This window comes from Taurulus bubalis (genome assembly GCF_910589615.1).
Source record: "Taurulus bubalis genome assembly, chromosome: 1".
In the NCBI taxonomy this organism is placed as follows: domain Eukaryota; kingdom Metazoa; phylum Chordata; class Actinopteri; order Perciformes; family Cottidae; genus Taurulus; species Taurulus bubalis.
Window position 1 is genome coordinate 34680690 of NC_136589.1, and position 17633 is coordinate 34698322.

Consider the following 17633-nt stretch of genomic DNA (forward strand, 5'->3'; position numbering starts at 1 on the left):
TTTATACTTGTTGTGGAAATTCCACAAATGTCAGAACATCAAACACCCTCGTGTCTGGGTTCATAATTTTTTCCGTAGCCGCATACAGCCCGGTGGATTTCACCGACTCCTCCAGGAACTGCGTCTGAATGACTGCCGCTTCCAGCGCTACTTCAGGCTGACCAGTAACCAGTTTGATTCAACAACAGCAGGATTGCAGTGATGACGGGCGGAGCACCTCAACACTGATTGGCTTTCGCAACAAAGCGTCACACAAGTCTTTTTTTGCGCCACGTCATTCGCGCTGCCCGGCAGAAATTTGCGTTCGTATCCATTCGCCACTTTGCATGTAATCTACTCTTTTGGTGTGAACGCAGCATAAGGACCGAAGTGTTTCACAATGAAATTGCGAAAACTGTAAGAAATCCAATGGGAAATGGCTAGTGGTCAATAATAGGTTTTGATCGTTTAAACCAGGCTTGGCCAACCCGCGGCTCCCGAGCCGCATGCGGCTCTTTGCCTGGTTTCATGCAGCTCTTGCGTTCATATCAAATTTTTTTTTTTTTTTTTTTTTTTTTGGTGTCAAACTCAAGGCGCGACGGCTTAAAAGCCATGAAATCGCGGACCCGTTTTCAGTCCGTCAGTACGGTCATTTTACATGAAAAAAAAAGAAGAAAATCCTGTGCTTTTATTTTGAAGGGATTTTTTAATGCGGCAGAGTGCAATTTATTCAATTTCAGTCATATTGATGTAATGTGTTGTAACTCTGTTACGTTATTCATTCTGGTCACATGACATCTATTCTTCTGTCCATCCAGGGAGGAGGATCCTCCTCTGTTGCTCTATGAAGGCTTCTTCCTGTTTTCCCTGTGAAAGGGTTTTTACTATCTTTATTTGGGGAGTTTTTCCTGATCTGATGTGAGGTCCCGGGACAGGATGTTATGTTACATATTGCACATTTTAATTTGTGATCTTGGGCTATATAAAATAAAATGAATTGAATATTCACACACTCCTCAATGCTGCACACTGTACTTGCGTGAGTTTACACATCGGACTATTTGTGATAGTTCGCTTCATTCCGTGAACGGGAATATTTGTGTTTGGCATACTGTGACACTATCTCACTTTCAAACGGCGCCATATTTTCATTAAATCAAATTGAGAAGTTGAAAATTTTCCTCGCGGCTTGTCATTCCGGGTGATGGTGAGTCCTGCAGCCAGACCAGTTGAACCACTGCCCCAGACCACATGCATGTTCTTATTAGACTTATGTCCTTCTCAACTGTGACAAATCAGCCTCCAACTTCAGAGTTGGAGATATTAGGAATTTGTAATGGCGACAATATCTTCCACTTGGGGGAAAATAAATAGTCATGTCAACAATAGCACACTGACTGGCTGCGAAGGGCACCATCGCTGGCGATTGCATCAAAACAAAATCCAATATTAACACAAATCGAATCAGCTGATGTGATGGGAGCCATACAATGTTTGATCGTATCTGGTTTTGTTTGTTAACAAACTGCTACAAACTGGTAACCTTAATCTAACAAATGGGTAACTGTTTTTGTATTGAACCATTTGGTACAGGACACCCGGCTGTGGCATCTGTCGTATGCTTGCTGGTTTAACCAAGCTCAATGGACATTGGACAACTATTTGTTTCAAATTGTGTGTCGCAGCTGTTAAACAAAAGTTGGGTATATCTTTGAATACATTTCAAACATAGAGCACACTACAGCATCACCATCAGATTGTCAATTAGCAAAACTAAAGACACTTTACAACAAAAATGATACATTAGTTTAAAAATGGTATCACTTCCTGAGGGGCGTGGGCATCGTCATGGCTGATTCGTATTCTTGGAATAATGTGTGAACACGTTGGAATAAGGGGTGTTTTTCCTATTATTTCTACTCTGAAGAATAGTCTGTAATATTTTAATACAGCATTAGTACTACATATTCCAAAACTAGGGTGACTTTTGGGGATGTGCCAAAGTTCATACTGGGTGAACTCAATTGTGAAAAGAAAACAATGTGTTTGTTTCCCCAGCATTTATAGAATCAGTGACATTTGTTTTGAGTAAAGGGCATGGGTTTGTTGTTTCTTTTGACCAAAATAACTCCATTTGGTCAACGACACTTCCATCACTTGGGGTGCAACGGATCATAAAACCTGGGTATCAATGATCAGAGTCACGGCACAAAATATTAAAGGGAGCAAATGATAACAATTGTTGAACATTGATGATCCATATTGACAGATAGATTGCTTTTGTTTTGTTATAGCAGCTGGTCTGCAAGGCTCTAGTCAATCTGAAGTCGGTGTAAACCATAAACATTTCTAAATGTCCTTTTGTTATATTCTTCTATAGTGGTTTTTGCGTAACAACTCAAAATTCAAATAAGGAAATAAAAGATTGTGTTTGGAAAGCTAATGTTTCTTGTTACATGTCTTTGGAGCTAAATATTTCTATTGATTAAAAAAACATTTGTCATTATTATTTTAATGATGTATTCTAAGCGCCTAAGAGCTAGTGTTGGGAAGTTAAAGGAGTCATAATTCCCTCTCTAATATATATATTGTTTATTTCTGGGAAAACATCCCCTTCAAACTGTATTTATTCAAGTTTCTCACCAAAACTGCATTTTAAACTATTACATTTGGGTACATCATAGTAACTTTTAATTTACATTTGCTCAATAATCATTTTCATTGGACGGAGCCTAAACGCATAATGAGACGGCACAAAACCTCCGTTTGCTAGCCGTTAGCGGGGCTGCCACCATTGCTAGCTCTCTTCCTGTCAAGTTCAACTGATTTGTTGTTCACAGTGAAACATTATCATGAATTGGCAAATTGAAAGCCAATGCTGATACCCTGATTGCATATTTTAACTGAAAATGGATACCTCAGTTAAATGGTATGGAACAATCTTTGGTAGTCACCAAACCGTCTCATGCTATATTTGTCGTTTCACCGAACCATTGTTTTTGCCACATGAAGTGAATCTCAATCTGTTTTCCTTTTTTGTCGCCAGTGTACTCATGCTAGCTCTAAATTACACTTCTCATTGTAAAATGTAACTAAACGGCAGCATTCACCTCTTTACCATTGAGCTGTTTGTAGTGGGTTTTCATTCAGAGGCGGTTGCAGCAAGTGGAAAACCCAGAGGTGCGGAGGATGTGGAGGGATGAGAATTAATGCTTCCCATCACATGTCATCCCCTTCTTCCCATCTGCTCCATGAAAGCTTGTTAACAATATGAAATAGAGACAGTAATCTATGGGCACCTCCATGATTCAGAGGGCTACAATGTGATTTATAAAACAATGATCAATTAATCTTGATGCATCCCAAAAAAATTGTTATACATTTGTTTTTTGTTTTTACTGACTGCTATTTTTAAAATGCTTCAACATTAACAGATGAATTTACTTCTATTATCTTTTATCAATTAAATATGTGTAACAAATAGAAGAGATGATTCAACTGGAGGGTTGCATTTATTAGCATTGCAAAGAGAACCAACAAGAAAATAAATGAAATTGGGCCTGTAGCAGCATCCTCGTAGGAAAAATGCTGTTACGGTGACGTAACTCCTCATTGATTCCACGACTTTAGCCTTTGGTTCGGTTGTAGAGTCTCACTGTGTCCGTAAAAAACGTTGAGATGAATGTTGTAACATGGAGCGAAAGCTCTGATTCTCAATGAATGTGTAGGGGCGCAAATCCTTGTAAAAAAAGTGTCAATCTACTTTGTGATTTGCTTCGCCCTTTCTGAGTTGGGCGAAATGCTTCCATACCAGTATCTATATTCGGCTGCTCAGCCGTCCTCACCAAAACGGCGCTAGTATTTTTTAGTTTGGAACGTAAACGAGACGCATGTGTATTATGCCTGTTGTGTTCAGGGGCAGCAGTTAAGAATGGAAAGCCCGTTGTCTCAGGATTGTTACAGGCGGTCATACCATTAAGAATTGAGTTTTACATTTCCGATTGAGTTCTTTGCATCGTGTCACAATCGTCCAAGGGAGAATCACGATGCATCTAAGAATTTATTTTTCTGCCCACCCCCTAGTATGAAAATAGAGGTGAAAATTAGCACCATCTTCCTCTTGCGGTTGATTTTCCAAGCGCACCTGCCATATAACAGCTATCGCAATCTCATCTTTTTTTATTTATTTTTTTACATTCTTTTTTCAGAATGTCATCAGAGGATAAGACTGTGGAACCCTCTGACCAGGGACCTTCACAGCCCTCCAGCAGTGTAGGGGCCACGTCCACAGGAAGTCCACAGGCAGACAAGCGACCCCGTGGCAGGCCGCGCAAGGATGCTGCTGTCGCTGTCGCCCTACCCCAGGCACCACCCTCGTCCACGTCTAAGAACAGAAAGAAGTAGGCTTTTTTTTTTTTTTACCTTTGGACCGTCAAAGTAATTTTGTATGTTTTTTTCACGCCATAGATCATTTACAAATTTCTAGTAGAATTAAAACAATAGTACTATTTGAGACTTTTTTATTTATTTAAGTAATGGTCCTGCGCCCAGGTGCCAAGTCCTTTTACAATTTGTCCCCACTTTTACACATAGAGTTATGAAAACTCTCCCCTTGGAAAAACACTTGGAAAGATAATTCCTTCTAAAAATCCACCGTTATTTCGGGTAAGACACGATTGAACCTGGTAGATAACCCATAAAAGAGACCGGTGTGCTTTAAAATGATTTGACGGTGACATATCAATCATGGTTCTGGTGAGCCTTTTAACCACCTTTCTGCATCAGCTCATGTTATTGTATGTTAGGTTATTGTCATCGATTATTGTACTGTATATTAAATGTTGGGTAACCGTAGCAACAATACTTGGTGGGCCAGTGTAACTCGGTGTTACCAGTTGAGCTGTCAACTAATATTCTAAATGTGAATATATATATATATATATATATATATATATATATATATATATATATATATATATACATATACATACATACATACACAATTTAACTGATCAATCGTATGATTTTTCTGAGATTAATCACATTATGCGCCAAATCAAATAATGAAGTAAAAACTATAACTGTATTGCACGCTTTTATTTTAAAGTAATGTTATCAGAACAATATAACAGGCCCTCTGGAGCAATAGCAAGTTAACAACAGTATATAAATCAAATAAATATATTCCAGGGAGTTTTGTAATGCTTCTATATGACATATCATATATATATATATATATATATATATGTCATTCAATTAAATATTGTATTTATTTCATATTGTTATAGACTATTTTATTCTAATGTAAAACAGCTTAATATCATGCTGAAGAAGAAACATTTGTCTTTTATCAGGGAACAACATAAACAGTCTGTTCAGTAGTAAGGGTCCCTGTGAGGGACAAGCCACTCCTTCTTTTGTCATGTTCAGTTTGTTGCTTACCTTTTAGAGATGTATGTTAAAGACCAGCAATTGATTAACTTTATACAAAAGCAATAAGTGCTTTTGATCTTGTTCAGTTTTTCTTACTCAGTGAGAAAAGTCCAGTCTGTGTTGGCTTGAACAAGTGCACTGATGTCGGGTTGAAGGACAGCTGACAGGTATGTCAGCGGCGGCTTTGTGCACGCACGATTAATGTTCGCTCTGGATTAATGTTCGCCATTGGATTTGGACACTGCAGCGCAAGGCTCCTGTGATCGCTCTGTGCTCGTTGAGGACAGAAACTACAGAACAAGACGTGCTTCAGTCTGTTGGCAACAAGCCGGTTGGTGAGGCTGCGTAAGCGCCCGCGCGCATATGTAAATCGCCTCCAAAGTAAAAGCAGTGCCGTTGTATTGCATTTATGGCGTGCATTTTATTTATTTCTTTTTCTTTTTTGATTGACCTCACGCGGGCCGGACTGGGAGAGCCGTAAGATGCCCAGGTCTGAACTACGCCGTCTGGGAGAGATTTAAAGTACAGCACCTGTGTGCGGCAGCATTAAGCCCCTCTCAATGCAAAAAAAAAAAATGCATGATCAAATAATTAACGCTGTTAACGTGCCCAGTCCTTACATATGAATAGTAAAACAAAATATATGTATATATTTATTTAAGAAAAAGCAGCACTACCGCGGCTGTCTGAATGGACCTCAAGACAGGAGTCGCACAACGTCGCTTTCATCAGCTCAACAAGGAATAATTCAAAACGACCGTAAAAATGGCGTGAGAACTTGGCCGCAGAGAGACTTCATGTCTTAACGGCAAGCGTTACGTCATGTAAACAAGTCTCGTACCATCAGCTGTGCGCTCAAGATCACATAGACGTATCCACTTAAAATACGGGTGAGTAGTACTTGCTATCGTCTTAAGTTTTTACTACAAATGAGGAAATATCATATGTATAACTTTAATATTAATCAAACTAGTCTAACCATTGGGTTAAATGGACTACAAACAAGCTTTAAAAATCTGTCATCTGGCTTTCCGTTATGGTGTTTCTCGTCGCCACAACATATGCTAGTGTTATAAATTAGAACATGCAGGCATGTGTTATTGCTTATTCATTTTTTTAATTTTTCCCCAAAAATGTCATCTGTCGGTAAACTAAGCCATAGTGCAAATATGGTTTCTGGAAATTTGGATAATCTGTGATTGTTTATTTTCAAAACAAAAAAGGTCAACCCCTCTCTAGTTCAAATCGAGAAGTATCTTTAAAATATATCAAAGCTATCAAAACAAGGGCCTCAGTCACCACGTTTGGCCTAATATCTGAGAACTTGTATCACCAAGTTGTATTATATATGGCAATATTGAATGTTGATAAAATACAGATCATTTGTTGATTTGTGCAGTGCTGTTGGTTGTTCAAAACGGGTCATGTTTTGGTCATTTAGTTGGTGTCGAAGTGTGGATAAAATGTCTTTTGGAGTTTTGATTAGAAGACCTTCTCGAGGAGTTCAACAGTTCCACAGCAGCTTCCACAGACATTTCTCATGAGGCATTGTAGAAGGTGCAAGGCTTCTTTGTGATGTCCAGAGCAACATATAATGCAGCTTAGAGCTGCTCTGTAATATAATGCCCGCAAGGTTCTTAACTCTCTCCTTAGTCTGTCCTCTCAATCAATCTTAATACCCTGCTCCCAATGGATCGTTTTAATCTGCAAGCATCCAGACGATGGTTAATGCCACAGTGGAAAGATGACCTGGTACACACCCTGATCGCTTAATGCTGATGAACTGGTTAAGAACCAAGCAGAAATGTGTTTGTCTTCATCTCTTCTTAGTTATTATTATTATTATTACTATAGTGTCATAATGGTCATCCAGTGTTGTCATGGTCCAAATTAAGACTGTAGTTGCTCTGTCTGAAAACTGAGTTCTGTTAAGGTTGCAGAGCGTTCTAAAGCTCAATGTCGATGCTACAATTCCATCTAATATCAGATCCACTGCACCTCCGCCAACTCTTAATAATATTCCGAGCTTTGTGGATGGACCTCAGGTAGTACCACAGCTCGTCAGCCAATTCAATGCACCCTAATTTCGCACATCGGTCACAACACAATAGGTTATTGGACCCTGGTCCTCCTGGACTAAAACTACCTGTTGGGCGGTGTAGCAACCAAACTACACCAACTGTACACTTGAGAGTGAAACATCTTCACAGAGCTGTTGATTATCTGCATAGCGCAGTCTTGTGTTCAGACCAACTGGCTTCCTCTTACAATGGATATTAGCCGTATGTGTATAAATATTAAAATGACCAATGTTAAGTGTTAAAAGCCAGTTTGCTTGTGACAAAAGAGAATGTGTCAGAAATTGCTCTTGTAGACCTGGTTGTTGGAATTTACTAGATTTGCCCCCGCTCCATCTGCTAGTCAGTCCATTTCAGAATGGCACGCTCCTTTTCAGGTTTTCCAGGCAGCACGCTGCTGACTGGAACTACTTTCCACAGCATTATTTTCACCTTTTTTTTCTTTTTTTTCCTCTCTCCTTTCTCCCTGTGGTGGGACTGTGGGGGGGATAAGTTGTGCATGGTATGGGGTTGAATGTTAGTCTTGAACGTTTGTCAGGGAAATAACGGCTGATCTCGATGTGGATATTTGATGCCTTTTAGAGAAAATATATAGAATTACGTTTGAATATTATGTAGCAGTCTATGGTTAAGACGTCACCGACTATATTGCGTGTGATATATGAGATTGCGGTCATAGATGTAAATGTCCCACACGGCTAATTTCTGCTTTTGGATTTGCCCTCTTGACTCAAAACCCACTTGCATGTTGTATTAGACGATAACATTGTTTGCTGTGAACACGTTGAGGAGAAGCCTGTGAGACGGAAGATGTGGTACTCGAAACTTGAGCGTGATCTCTGACCAAAAAGGATGTACGGCTTAGCTTGTTGCTCTGCTTCTGCTGTAAACATGGTTAGATTGGTCCTCGTGCATCGCCGTCTGCAGCCTTACATGTCTCTGACCTCTAGTGTCGTGCTGATCAGCTGATGTATAGTTTCGAAAATGTATATAATTACATTTTATCTCTAGACCTATGTTTAGCAAATTGCGCCGAAGATTTATCATGATGTATGTTACCACATATTGACACTGTTTGTGCAGAAATAACTAAGCTGTTTTTCTAGATTTATCTTTTCTAATATCGCATTAAGTCATCAATAATTATTCTTACTGTCATCATTCTTTGTTCCTCGTGAGTTCTATAAATTCAGATTCTGCCATGCACAAATCTCAGCTTGATCCGTAAAAATTACCTCTCTGTCAGAATTTGTTCGTTAGTTTCTCCCTTATTAAGATATTTCTGTTCGACTCAAGCTTATAGGTAATTATGTTTGTAGCCAAGGTTTGCTAGAGGCCTCTTCTGTCATTCTCCGGTTTTTCAGGTTGTTCCTTATCTTGACATGGAAGTAATTTCGAGGGAGGGGTTGATTTGGCATCCAGCCATTTGTGATTTTTCTCTCCAGTGGCACTGAAAATTACCCCCACATCCCTCCCTCACTTCCAACCCCCTGTATCCTCCGGAGTACCCATGAGACATGCTGCTCTCATTTGGCCTGCATTTTCTCTACCCACTTAGCATGCTAACAATTGATGTTGCTATTTAATTTGTATCCACAACAATTATTTCTTCCACATGGCGCTTCCAAGATTAGTTTAACAGAGCTCCCATTGGAGGATGCTGACACTGACAGATCTACCCATACTGTATGTCAGAGGAGGGAGGGGGCTGGTGTGCATGCGTGTGCATGCGTGTGCGTGCGTGCGTGAGTGTGTGTGCGACTGTATGAGTTGGCACAGAGGCATATGGTTGGAAATGTAGACTTGGTTCTCTGATTTGCTGACATGGCACATTCAGTAAGATATGGGAAGGTTTGCACTTTTTTTCTCAATGGCAACATTTTCAATTTCTTCCTTTTAAAACCATGATCAGGTCTGTTAAGAGATGACACAGAGAAGTGTGGGAAAAGGCTAACATTACATTTAACTGGGCACTCCAAAGAGAACATTTTAAACAGGAGCAGTAATGAGATATTTTTGGGTCACTGAACAGGAGGGAGACACAGGAGATGGGATATCCTGATCAAGTTTTTTTTAGCTTTAGATCTCAATCCAATCTCTCTAATAGCGAGTATTTACCAACGCGCTGTTCTAAACCAATACTTGCGTTGTTACTTGCAAACTATAGCTGCACGGTGCAATGACAACAAAAATTAAAACATGTAATTTGGTTTAAAGCTTTCCCCAAGGTTCACTTGCTTGATAAATCGTGTGGTAGGAATATATTTTAACGGAGCACAGCTGGACAAAGCTTCTTAAACATAATGCGAAAAGTCTTATGTTTTTTTTGTTGCATCTTGTTCTCCAGGGGAATAGCGTAGACTAGAAGCCAGTTCTTGCAACGCACCAACACAACGATATGTTGTTTGTAATCGATTCTGTTACTAGTGCTGATATGGTTTCAATATTATGTTTTGCACATGCCTGTTTGTAGATAGTTGTACGCTTCATAATTCTAATAACACTTTTTATTTGGTTCACATGGTGCACTGTGCCATTTTGGACGTCTTCACTGTGTTTAACAGAGTTAGGTACTTGTACAATTGTTAGCAACAATGTAATTTGTACTGCGCAGTATCATTACCTGGTCGAGTGACAGGCAGCATCTTGAGTAGTCTCGAGTCGTACTATCTACGAAATAAATTGTTTGAATTAAATAAAAAATCTTCAGAGAAAACATTGGGTTTGTACTTTATAGTCACAAACACGCCTTTACATTTTTTTGAATATGAGGATCTTGCAGGTTGCTAATGAAGAAATATTTTTGAACTAGGAGATTAATAGAGGACTGACCTTCTCACAAACCCGCTGTTTTCAAACCATAACCATCACATCACTAATGTACGTGCGTACGTACCCAGAGGTGACGCTTGTAATTTATTTCTCTAGATAAATCAAAACAGATGTTCAAAGTGCCTTCTTCAACACACAAATTGGTTACAGTAGCTTGCTGTCAACAGAGTAGCTGTCGATTACATATAATGTTTTAGATGTTTTTTTTGTTTTTTTTACTGCTTAAACATTCAGAGATTTACCGAAGTATGTGTTATCCTTAGTAATTATATTCCCCTGGGACTAATCCTTAACAGTAAGGTTGTTTTTGTACCTATCCATGATCGTTCCTTGAAAACACCAGAAGTAGATTTTTGCATTAATAATGGTATACATCACAGCCCTAAATGAATCCGACGTGTGTGTGTGTGTGTGTGTGTGTGTGTGTGTGTGTGTGTGTGTGTGTGTGTGTGTGTGTGTGTGTGTGTGTGTGTGTGTGTGTGTGTGTGTGTGTGTGGGATTTTTGCTGTTTTAAATTACAGATTATAAGTAATGTCTGTACTCCGATTTGAATTTCAACGGGAGCATGTTCAGTTAAACTCTAATCAGTCGTCACCGCTCGAGGGAATGTAAAGGATAACGGTATTTGTTGCGCTGAAGATGAACACACACATTTCTATTCTGGTGAAAGCAACAGTAAAAGATTCATTATAACCCTGCCACCTCACATGGGCATAGTCATGCATTTATTGATGACATTGCATTAATGCCATAATGCCCCTTTATTGTAATTTGTACCTCCAATCTTTAGAGCAAAGTTATCCGATTGCTCCACCTCCATCTTTAAACTCCACATGCTACCAGTACCCCCCCCCCCCCCCCCCCCCCCCCCCCCACACACACACACACACACACACACACACACTACTACCCTTCCGCCTTGCCCAGCGCCCTTGAGTGCCTCCATTAAAAATCAGTGACAGCTGTGACTATATTTAACTAATTCATGACCGCTCCACCAACCCCCCCCTCCGGAGGCAAACCCCAGGCACTTTTTCTCGTCTTGTTCTTTTTCAGTGCCCCTGTATTTATTTATTTGTTTGTGTCTCCTCTTCACCCTAGGGGTCGCACCAGAGGGAGAGTTGTTGTGGATGAGGAGGACAGCATGGATGGGACTGAGATAACAGAGTCCACAAGCCCTCAGGACACAGGTGAGACTTTGCAATCCCTCCTTTTTGATCCATTATGTACACGTTGGTCACGTTGGGGAGACATGAACCTGCACATCCAGGCAGCCTCATGCAAAGAGTGCTTCAAAAGGGTATTTCAGTGAAGGTAGAAGAGTCTCCCTCTCCAGGAGAAGGATGGATGAGAGCTCTTTCTTGGCACCCCATGCTTCTACTTCAGGGCTGTAATTGAAAGGGTTTAGCTTGAGCTGTGAAGCTGCAGTGAGTGCGTATTTTTTTTTTCTTTCTCTACCCTTACTGCTTCAATCTCTCCTCCTGCTCTGAGATTGGCATTGAGGTGCAGTGGGAAAGAGCCCTAGGCTAATGCCCTCTAAAAGCTTTTTAAAATCCCATCAGTCTCTCCAGACCCATTTATGTGCTTTTTTTATGTGTGGACATCACGTCACGTGATCATGCATCCCATTCTCATACATCTCAGTGCTGCTCTGTTGCTGAGCTGGAGATATTGGGGAATGAAATTCTGCCGGTGGTTAGCTTTGCTTTTATAAGCGGTGGTTTACATTGCACAACCAATAGGCAATTATTATTTTTAAAACTGTGAATTTCTTTGTTTTCTTTTTTTATTTCTAAAAAACAAATCCCATGCCCACTAAAACCCGAGTGGCTCCCTCTGCCTCCAGGTGCAAAAATTAAATCTAAATTTCTTTCCAGTATTGTCTGAGGTCAATTTGCAATATATCTGCATATCTTTAATTTGAAAAGGTAAAGACATGGGTTTAACATCTCCCGTGTTAATCCTATGGGTGACTCTTTTGTACAATGTAACTTAAATGTTTTATGCAAACCACTTTTGAAAAAGGTTTACGTATATTTTAAACTATTGCAAACCCCATACTTGAACATACTTCTTTTATTTAACGTTATTGTTAAATATTATAAAACAAAAGTGGTATACCTGCTATTGGGTAATGAGCTTGAATTTGTCCTGAGTAATGCCATTGGATGACGCTGAATCATTGCAGTATTAGCCTAATTACATCTCAATGAAATGTTAATAAAAATTCAGCATGGCCCAAAGTCTCAGTGAGAGGTACTTTTGGGAATTATTTTGTATGATTGGTGCAGTGAATTGAGCCATATTTTTGTTATTTAGGTCAAAAGCTCATGATAGTAACACAATTGAGTTTATTTGTATTTCAGGCATAATATTCCCCATTTAATATTAAACCCCACTACTTGAGACATTTTAGCATCGCTGTTTCTTGTTTTTCTTTTCCTCTGCCTCCACTGTTATTGCTATTCTGTACAAGAGCTTGATGTTCCCAGTGGGTTTACTGTAATCAGTGCTTGAGCGTATGGTCCCCATATATTACCATCCATCTCACTTATAAAGGCTATGTTTTTGACCTGAAGGAAACTGACTAGAATGCAATCAACCTGCCCTATGACAGCCTGTACCTGTCAGAAGCTGCATGCATAATTGGCAATGCGTTGTAGAGTGGTTAATAGTATTGAGTTTAACGAATGAATGGGATGCAGAGCTCATCAATGTTCTGGTTACATAAGACCAGTTAGTCTTACTGACTAACTGGTCTTTGTTTGTTACTATTAGAAACACCAATCCAGCCAGTGGAAGCTGTGGAAGTTGTGGCCACTGAGTCGCCAGAGGAGGACAAGCCCTCTTCCCCTCTGGCCCAGAGCCCTCCAGCCGAGAGTTCAGCAGGACCATCTGTCCCAGCGAGCAGAGAAGTCAAAAGCAGGTTAGAAACACTAAACTTCCCCTGAACCATAACTGTTTAAGAAATATAATATTTTTGTATTATTATTAAGTAATTAAGATTCTTTTATTTTTTTTATAAATGTTTATATGTGTATATATATGTGTGTGTGTGTGTTTGTGTGTGTGTGTGTGGCGGCAGCAGCAGCAATGGGACATGCTGTTTGCCTTGCTGTGTACACATGCATGGATGAATCGAAATGGAGTCATCAGCCGGTAGCGGCAACACTCTCTTCCCAGGTGCCACTCTGTTAAAGGTTGTAATCAATCTTGCGGCCTGTCTGCGCTATCGATGTTGGTGATGGAGGGCAGACCAGCACCCTCTCCTGGGATCTTATTAACAAGGCCATCTCGTCGCCTAAAAATGTGATAAATATTTACTGCTTTTACTTCTCCACTTTCCGCGTTTTGGCTGCTCTTCTCTCCGTGGTTTTTTTACCACTCTGAAACGCCCTTCTCCCATGCAATCTGTAACACTTCCATGTCCCTGTATTCTTGTAAGTTGATGGATTTGTTTTTAACTTCTTGCCAAAAATGTAGAATTAACTGCTTAAGCAAAGCTGTGTAGTGTTTTATAGTAAGTGAATACATCTACCTGCTATTACACTCAAGGTTACAATTGAAGGTGCATGCGAGAAATAGTCTGGCCTGGTACTTAGTGTTCACAATACACAGGAAGCAAACATTTTGCGTGGCTTGATTGCATACTAAGTTAGCGCCTTGCGGAATTTATTTTGACTGTTGGAGCAGCTGCAATGTTAGCATAGCCGAGCACCAATCAATCCGAACTCCTTTCAGAAAACAAACATTTTAAATTTGTTTGCGTGTCGTCTTGCAGAGGGATGCAGTGAATGCAGCTTGGTGAAATTCAGAGTGCCCCTCTGGATGATGATATAACCCAAATGATCCGACGGTCCAACTTGCGCGAGTAACACGTGGGGAAAAACGCTTCGTTGTGAATATCATTGTGAAGTGTGTGTGTGTGTGTGTGTGTGTGTGTGTGTGTGGGTGTGTGGTGGAGGGGGCAGCCTCACAAATGTATGCATTTACATTGGTAAGTATGTTGCTGCACAGACAGTCCTATTGCCGGAAGAGGAAGGCCTTAATTCATGGTGACATGCGTGGCACTGTATTAAGTCACAGTAGGTATATATAATTAAACACCTCCTACCACCCATTTTCTTTGTTTCAGTGAGCGTCTCTGTGCCTTCTGTTACTGCGGTGGCCGTAGCCTGCTGGGTCAGGGGGAGCTGCAAGTATTCAGCACCACGCCTCAGTTTGAAGCGCTCTTCAGCCACAAGGGTGGAGGAGACTCAACGAGCGAAAGCAGCGATGGCGATAAAACCACTCAGCCAAAAATGGCCGGAGAGACCACCTCAGGACAGAGGGAAAAGACGGAGTAAGTAGGCCTAGCAGATACTGATGTCACAAATGGTTTGCCTGCCAGTGTTGGCCAGGATAGAAAAGGGGGCGAAAAATGCCCTTTACCCATTTTCATGGAAAGCAGTATTGATACACATTGGATCACCCCGGCAAAATAAACCAATAATAGTGGTTAATAAATGACCACACATTCATATTTACCTACACGCTAACCCATACACACAAAGGAGCATGCACGCAAAACAAACATGCAGACCTTACAAGCTTAAAGGGCCCTCTCTGTTAGCAGATTGTGTTGTCATTCTACATTTGAAGGCTAAATTATCCCTCTGCCTCAGCAGTCAGTGTCCCCAGGCTCAGGGATCCCACATCAGGTGACTGCTGCACATGAGCCTTTCCTGTGTGTGTGTGTGTGTTTGAGCACGACATATTTGCACACTGTTCCAACAAAAGACCCTCCTCGGACTCTCTTGGCCAGCTGCCTAATTTGTTTTGGTCCTTTTGGAACCAGTTGGGCGTCTCTATGGGTTCCCAGTGACGTAACTGGCAGTGGGAGCAGTATGGGTCTGGCCGTATGCCAAGCCAACCAGTAGCTGTTGTGTTGCTGCTGTGTGATTGGTCATTAGGGCCGGTCCTTGGTTATGCCACACAGAGACACGAGGAGAAATTATATATTGATTTGTCAGAGAAGCAGAAAAGGCAAAGCCGTGGAAATGTGAGGAGGTGTGAGAAGATAATTTCCTAATTGGTGATGAAACTTTGGGCTGTGAACAACAGGCTGTCACGAATGTGCAATCATGCTTCTAGAAACCGTTCACTTGATTTTGGCCATTGGTTTGTTTACTGGAACTAAGGTCCCTTTTTAAATGCTAATGCTCCCCCTCCACATTTTCCGCATGCTATGCAGCTCACTAGTTCCAGCCAGGGACTCGGGGAAACGCATCCTTTTCAACAGATTTTATGAGACAGAACAGCCAACCTCTTGTGCACATGCCAAACAAGATGGCCCTCTTCCTCCTCCTCCTCCTCCCCCACAGCTTTTTAGTTGCTCTAACATTTTCCCCCAGCTCATTCTCTCTGTCTTCATCTCTCTGCTTTTGTAAAAACTGAACATCGTCCTCTACCTTAATGTCTCTACACTCGATTCAATCCTAAATTGACTCAGGCACTCTACCTTTTTTCAAACAAGAAAACAAAAAACCTGTGCTGACCTGCTTCCTTTGTTCCAGTGGGTCTGAAAGCTGCGAGGAAGAACCAGACCCAGCCAGTCGATTTTGGGATGAACTTTCTCATGTCGGCCTCCCACAAGATCGTAAAGTCCAGTCTCTCTTCGAGTCAGGTAAAACCAATAGACTTGGCATTTTTGGTCCTTTTTAACAAGGCTTTGTTAGCACTTTTGTTTTAGATCATGAATGCGTACATTGATGCAGAATCTGCACCAGATACAAATTAGATGCTAACTTTTGTTTTTATCACTTCTTTTACGTCTTGGAATTTCAGGGCAATGCTGGGCACATCAGAGTTGTGCCTTGTGGTCCGAGGGTGTTTGTGAGGGCGAGGGACAATCTCTGCTTAATGTGGACAGAGCCATTGACTCAGGGAGCACAAAGGTGAGTCAGGGGAGAAGATCCGTGGACTAATGGGTGTTAACAGCATCTTAATGTGTTGGGGCAGCAGTGAGACTGCTTCAGTGAGGCACAGCAAAGCTGATGGATCAGACTGGCTGGTAAAGGTCAGCCTGGCAGCGTGGATCTCTCAGCTGTGAAATGGAAAAGGTCACGCCACTCAACAGGGCTGAGCCCTCATGGCAGCTTAGCTCCTAGTGTTAGCAGTGGCACAGCGCACCGATTGCGTTTGCAGCCCAATGGTCATGTAGCCCATCAGCAAGTCTTGCATTTGATCTCCAGAGTGCACACTCATAGAACTGAGGGGAATAGCAAATGGATGACGTTCTGTCGTGAATGTGATCATCATGGGGGCTAAAACGGGTTTTAAAATGAGGTCTTCTCTAAGCTGGGAAACCAGATGACTGTTTTATTCAGAGAGACATTAAGGGATGAAACACTGTTTTTACTTAAGCCAACCAGTCAGTCATAAAAAATTATCATGGACATGTTTTAGAGTTTGTTGTTTTCCTCGGTATGTATGTGTGTGTGTGTGTGTGTGTATATGTATATATATGTATATGTATATACCAGGATTTTGGGATCTCTCTTCCTCTGCAGCACTGTGCATACTGTAAGCGCCTTGGAGCATCCGTTAAGTGCTGTGCTGAAGGATGTGCTCAACTCTACCATTTCCCCTGTGCGGGGGCAGCTGGGACCTTTCAGGATATCAGGAATCTCTCGCTCCTCTGCCCAGAACACATTGAACTGGCCATTCACAAATGTAAGTTGAGTAGTATTGAATACAGCCATAATGAAATGATTTGCTCAAGTGAAAATGAGAATTTTTGGCGAAATAGCGTCTAACAACTACACCGTCTGAACTGTGTCCGCCTTTATTTTCCTGACTTAAATCCTGTTTTCTTTCATTTTTCTTGTCCATAGTTGTAGATGATGTAAATTGCGCGCTGTGTGATAGCCCAGGGGACCTACTGGACCAGCTCTTCTGCACCAGTTGTGGTCAGCATTACCATGGGATGTGCCTGGACATAGCCGTGACCCCTCTAAGGAGGGCAGGTTGGCAGTGCCCGGAGTGCAAAATCTGCCAAACGTGCAAGTGAGTCGCCTTCCCATTTGGCGAAATAAAGCTATCTATCTTTTCTTTTTACTCCTGCTAGTTTTCTCTATAGCTACCAGGCATGTTGCTTACTGCTGGTTTGTTTACCTCTGTGGTTTGTGTTGAGATAACTAGATGTTGTACCCTGAAGCACAGTCTTGTAACTTCTGACCTTATTTAAACAGTACAGGGGCTCTGCTTGCAACCAGTCCTGTTTGCCTTAGGTGAACACCGTCCATTGAGCTTTCTGTTCCGTGTTTGTGT

The 17633-nt window shown here is 41.2% G+C and overlaps 1 protein-coding gene across 1 annotated transcript in view; it reads left to right on the plus strand.

Moving 5' to 3' along the window:
• Positions 1-4188: 4188 nt before the first annotated feature.
• Positions 4189-17633, plus strand: part of kmt2cb (lysine (K)-specific methyltransferase 2Cb) — a gene marked incomplete at its 5' end in the record, with an annotated part of 53729 nt that continues 40284 nt past the window's right edge. Inside the window, 8 exons of the mRNA XM_079220670.1 lie at positions 4189-4379; positions 11424-11512; positions 13101-13248; positions 14458-14664; positions 15878-15987; positions 16149-16258; positions 16874-17036; positions 17198-17369. Of these exons, the coding sequence (XP_079076796.1) occupies positions 4189-4379; positions 11424-11512; positions 13101-13248; positions 14458-14664; positions 15878-15987; positions 16149-16258; positions 16874-17036; positions 17198-17369 (1190 nt within the window). The remainder of the gene's footprint in view (positions 4380-11423; positions 11513-13100; positions 13249-14457; positions 14665-15877; positions 15988-16148; positions 16259-16873; positions 17037-17197; positions 17370-17633) is intronic.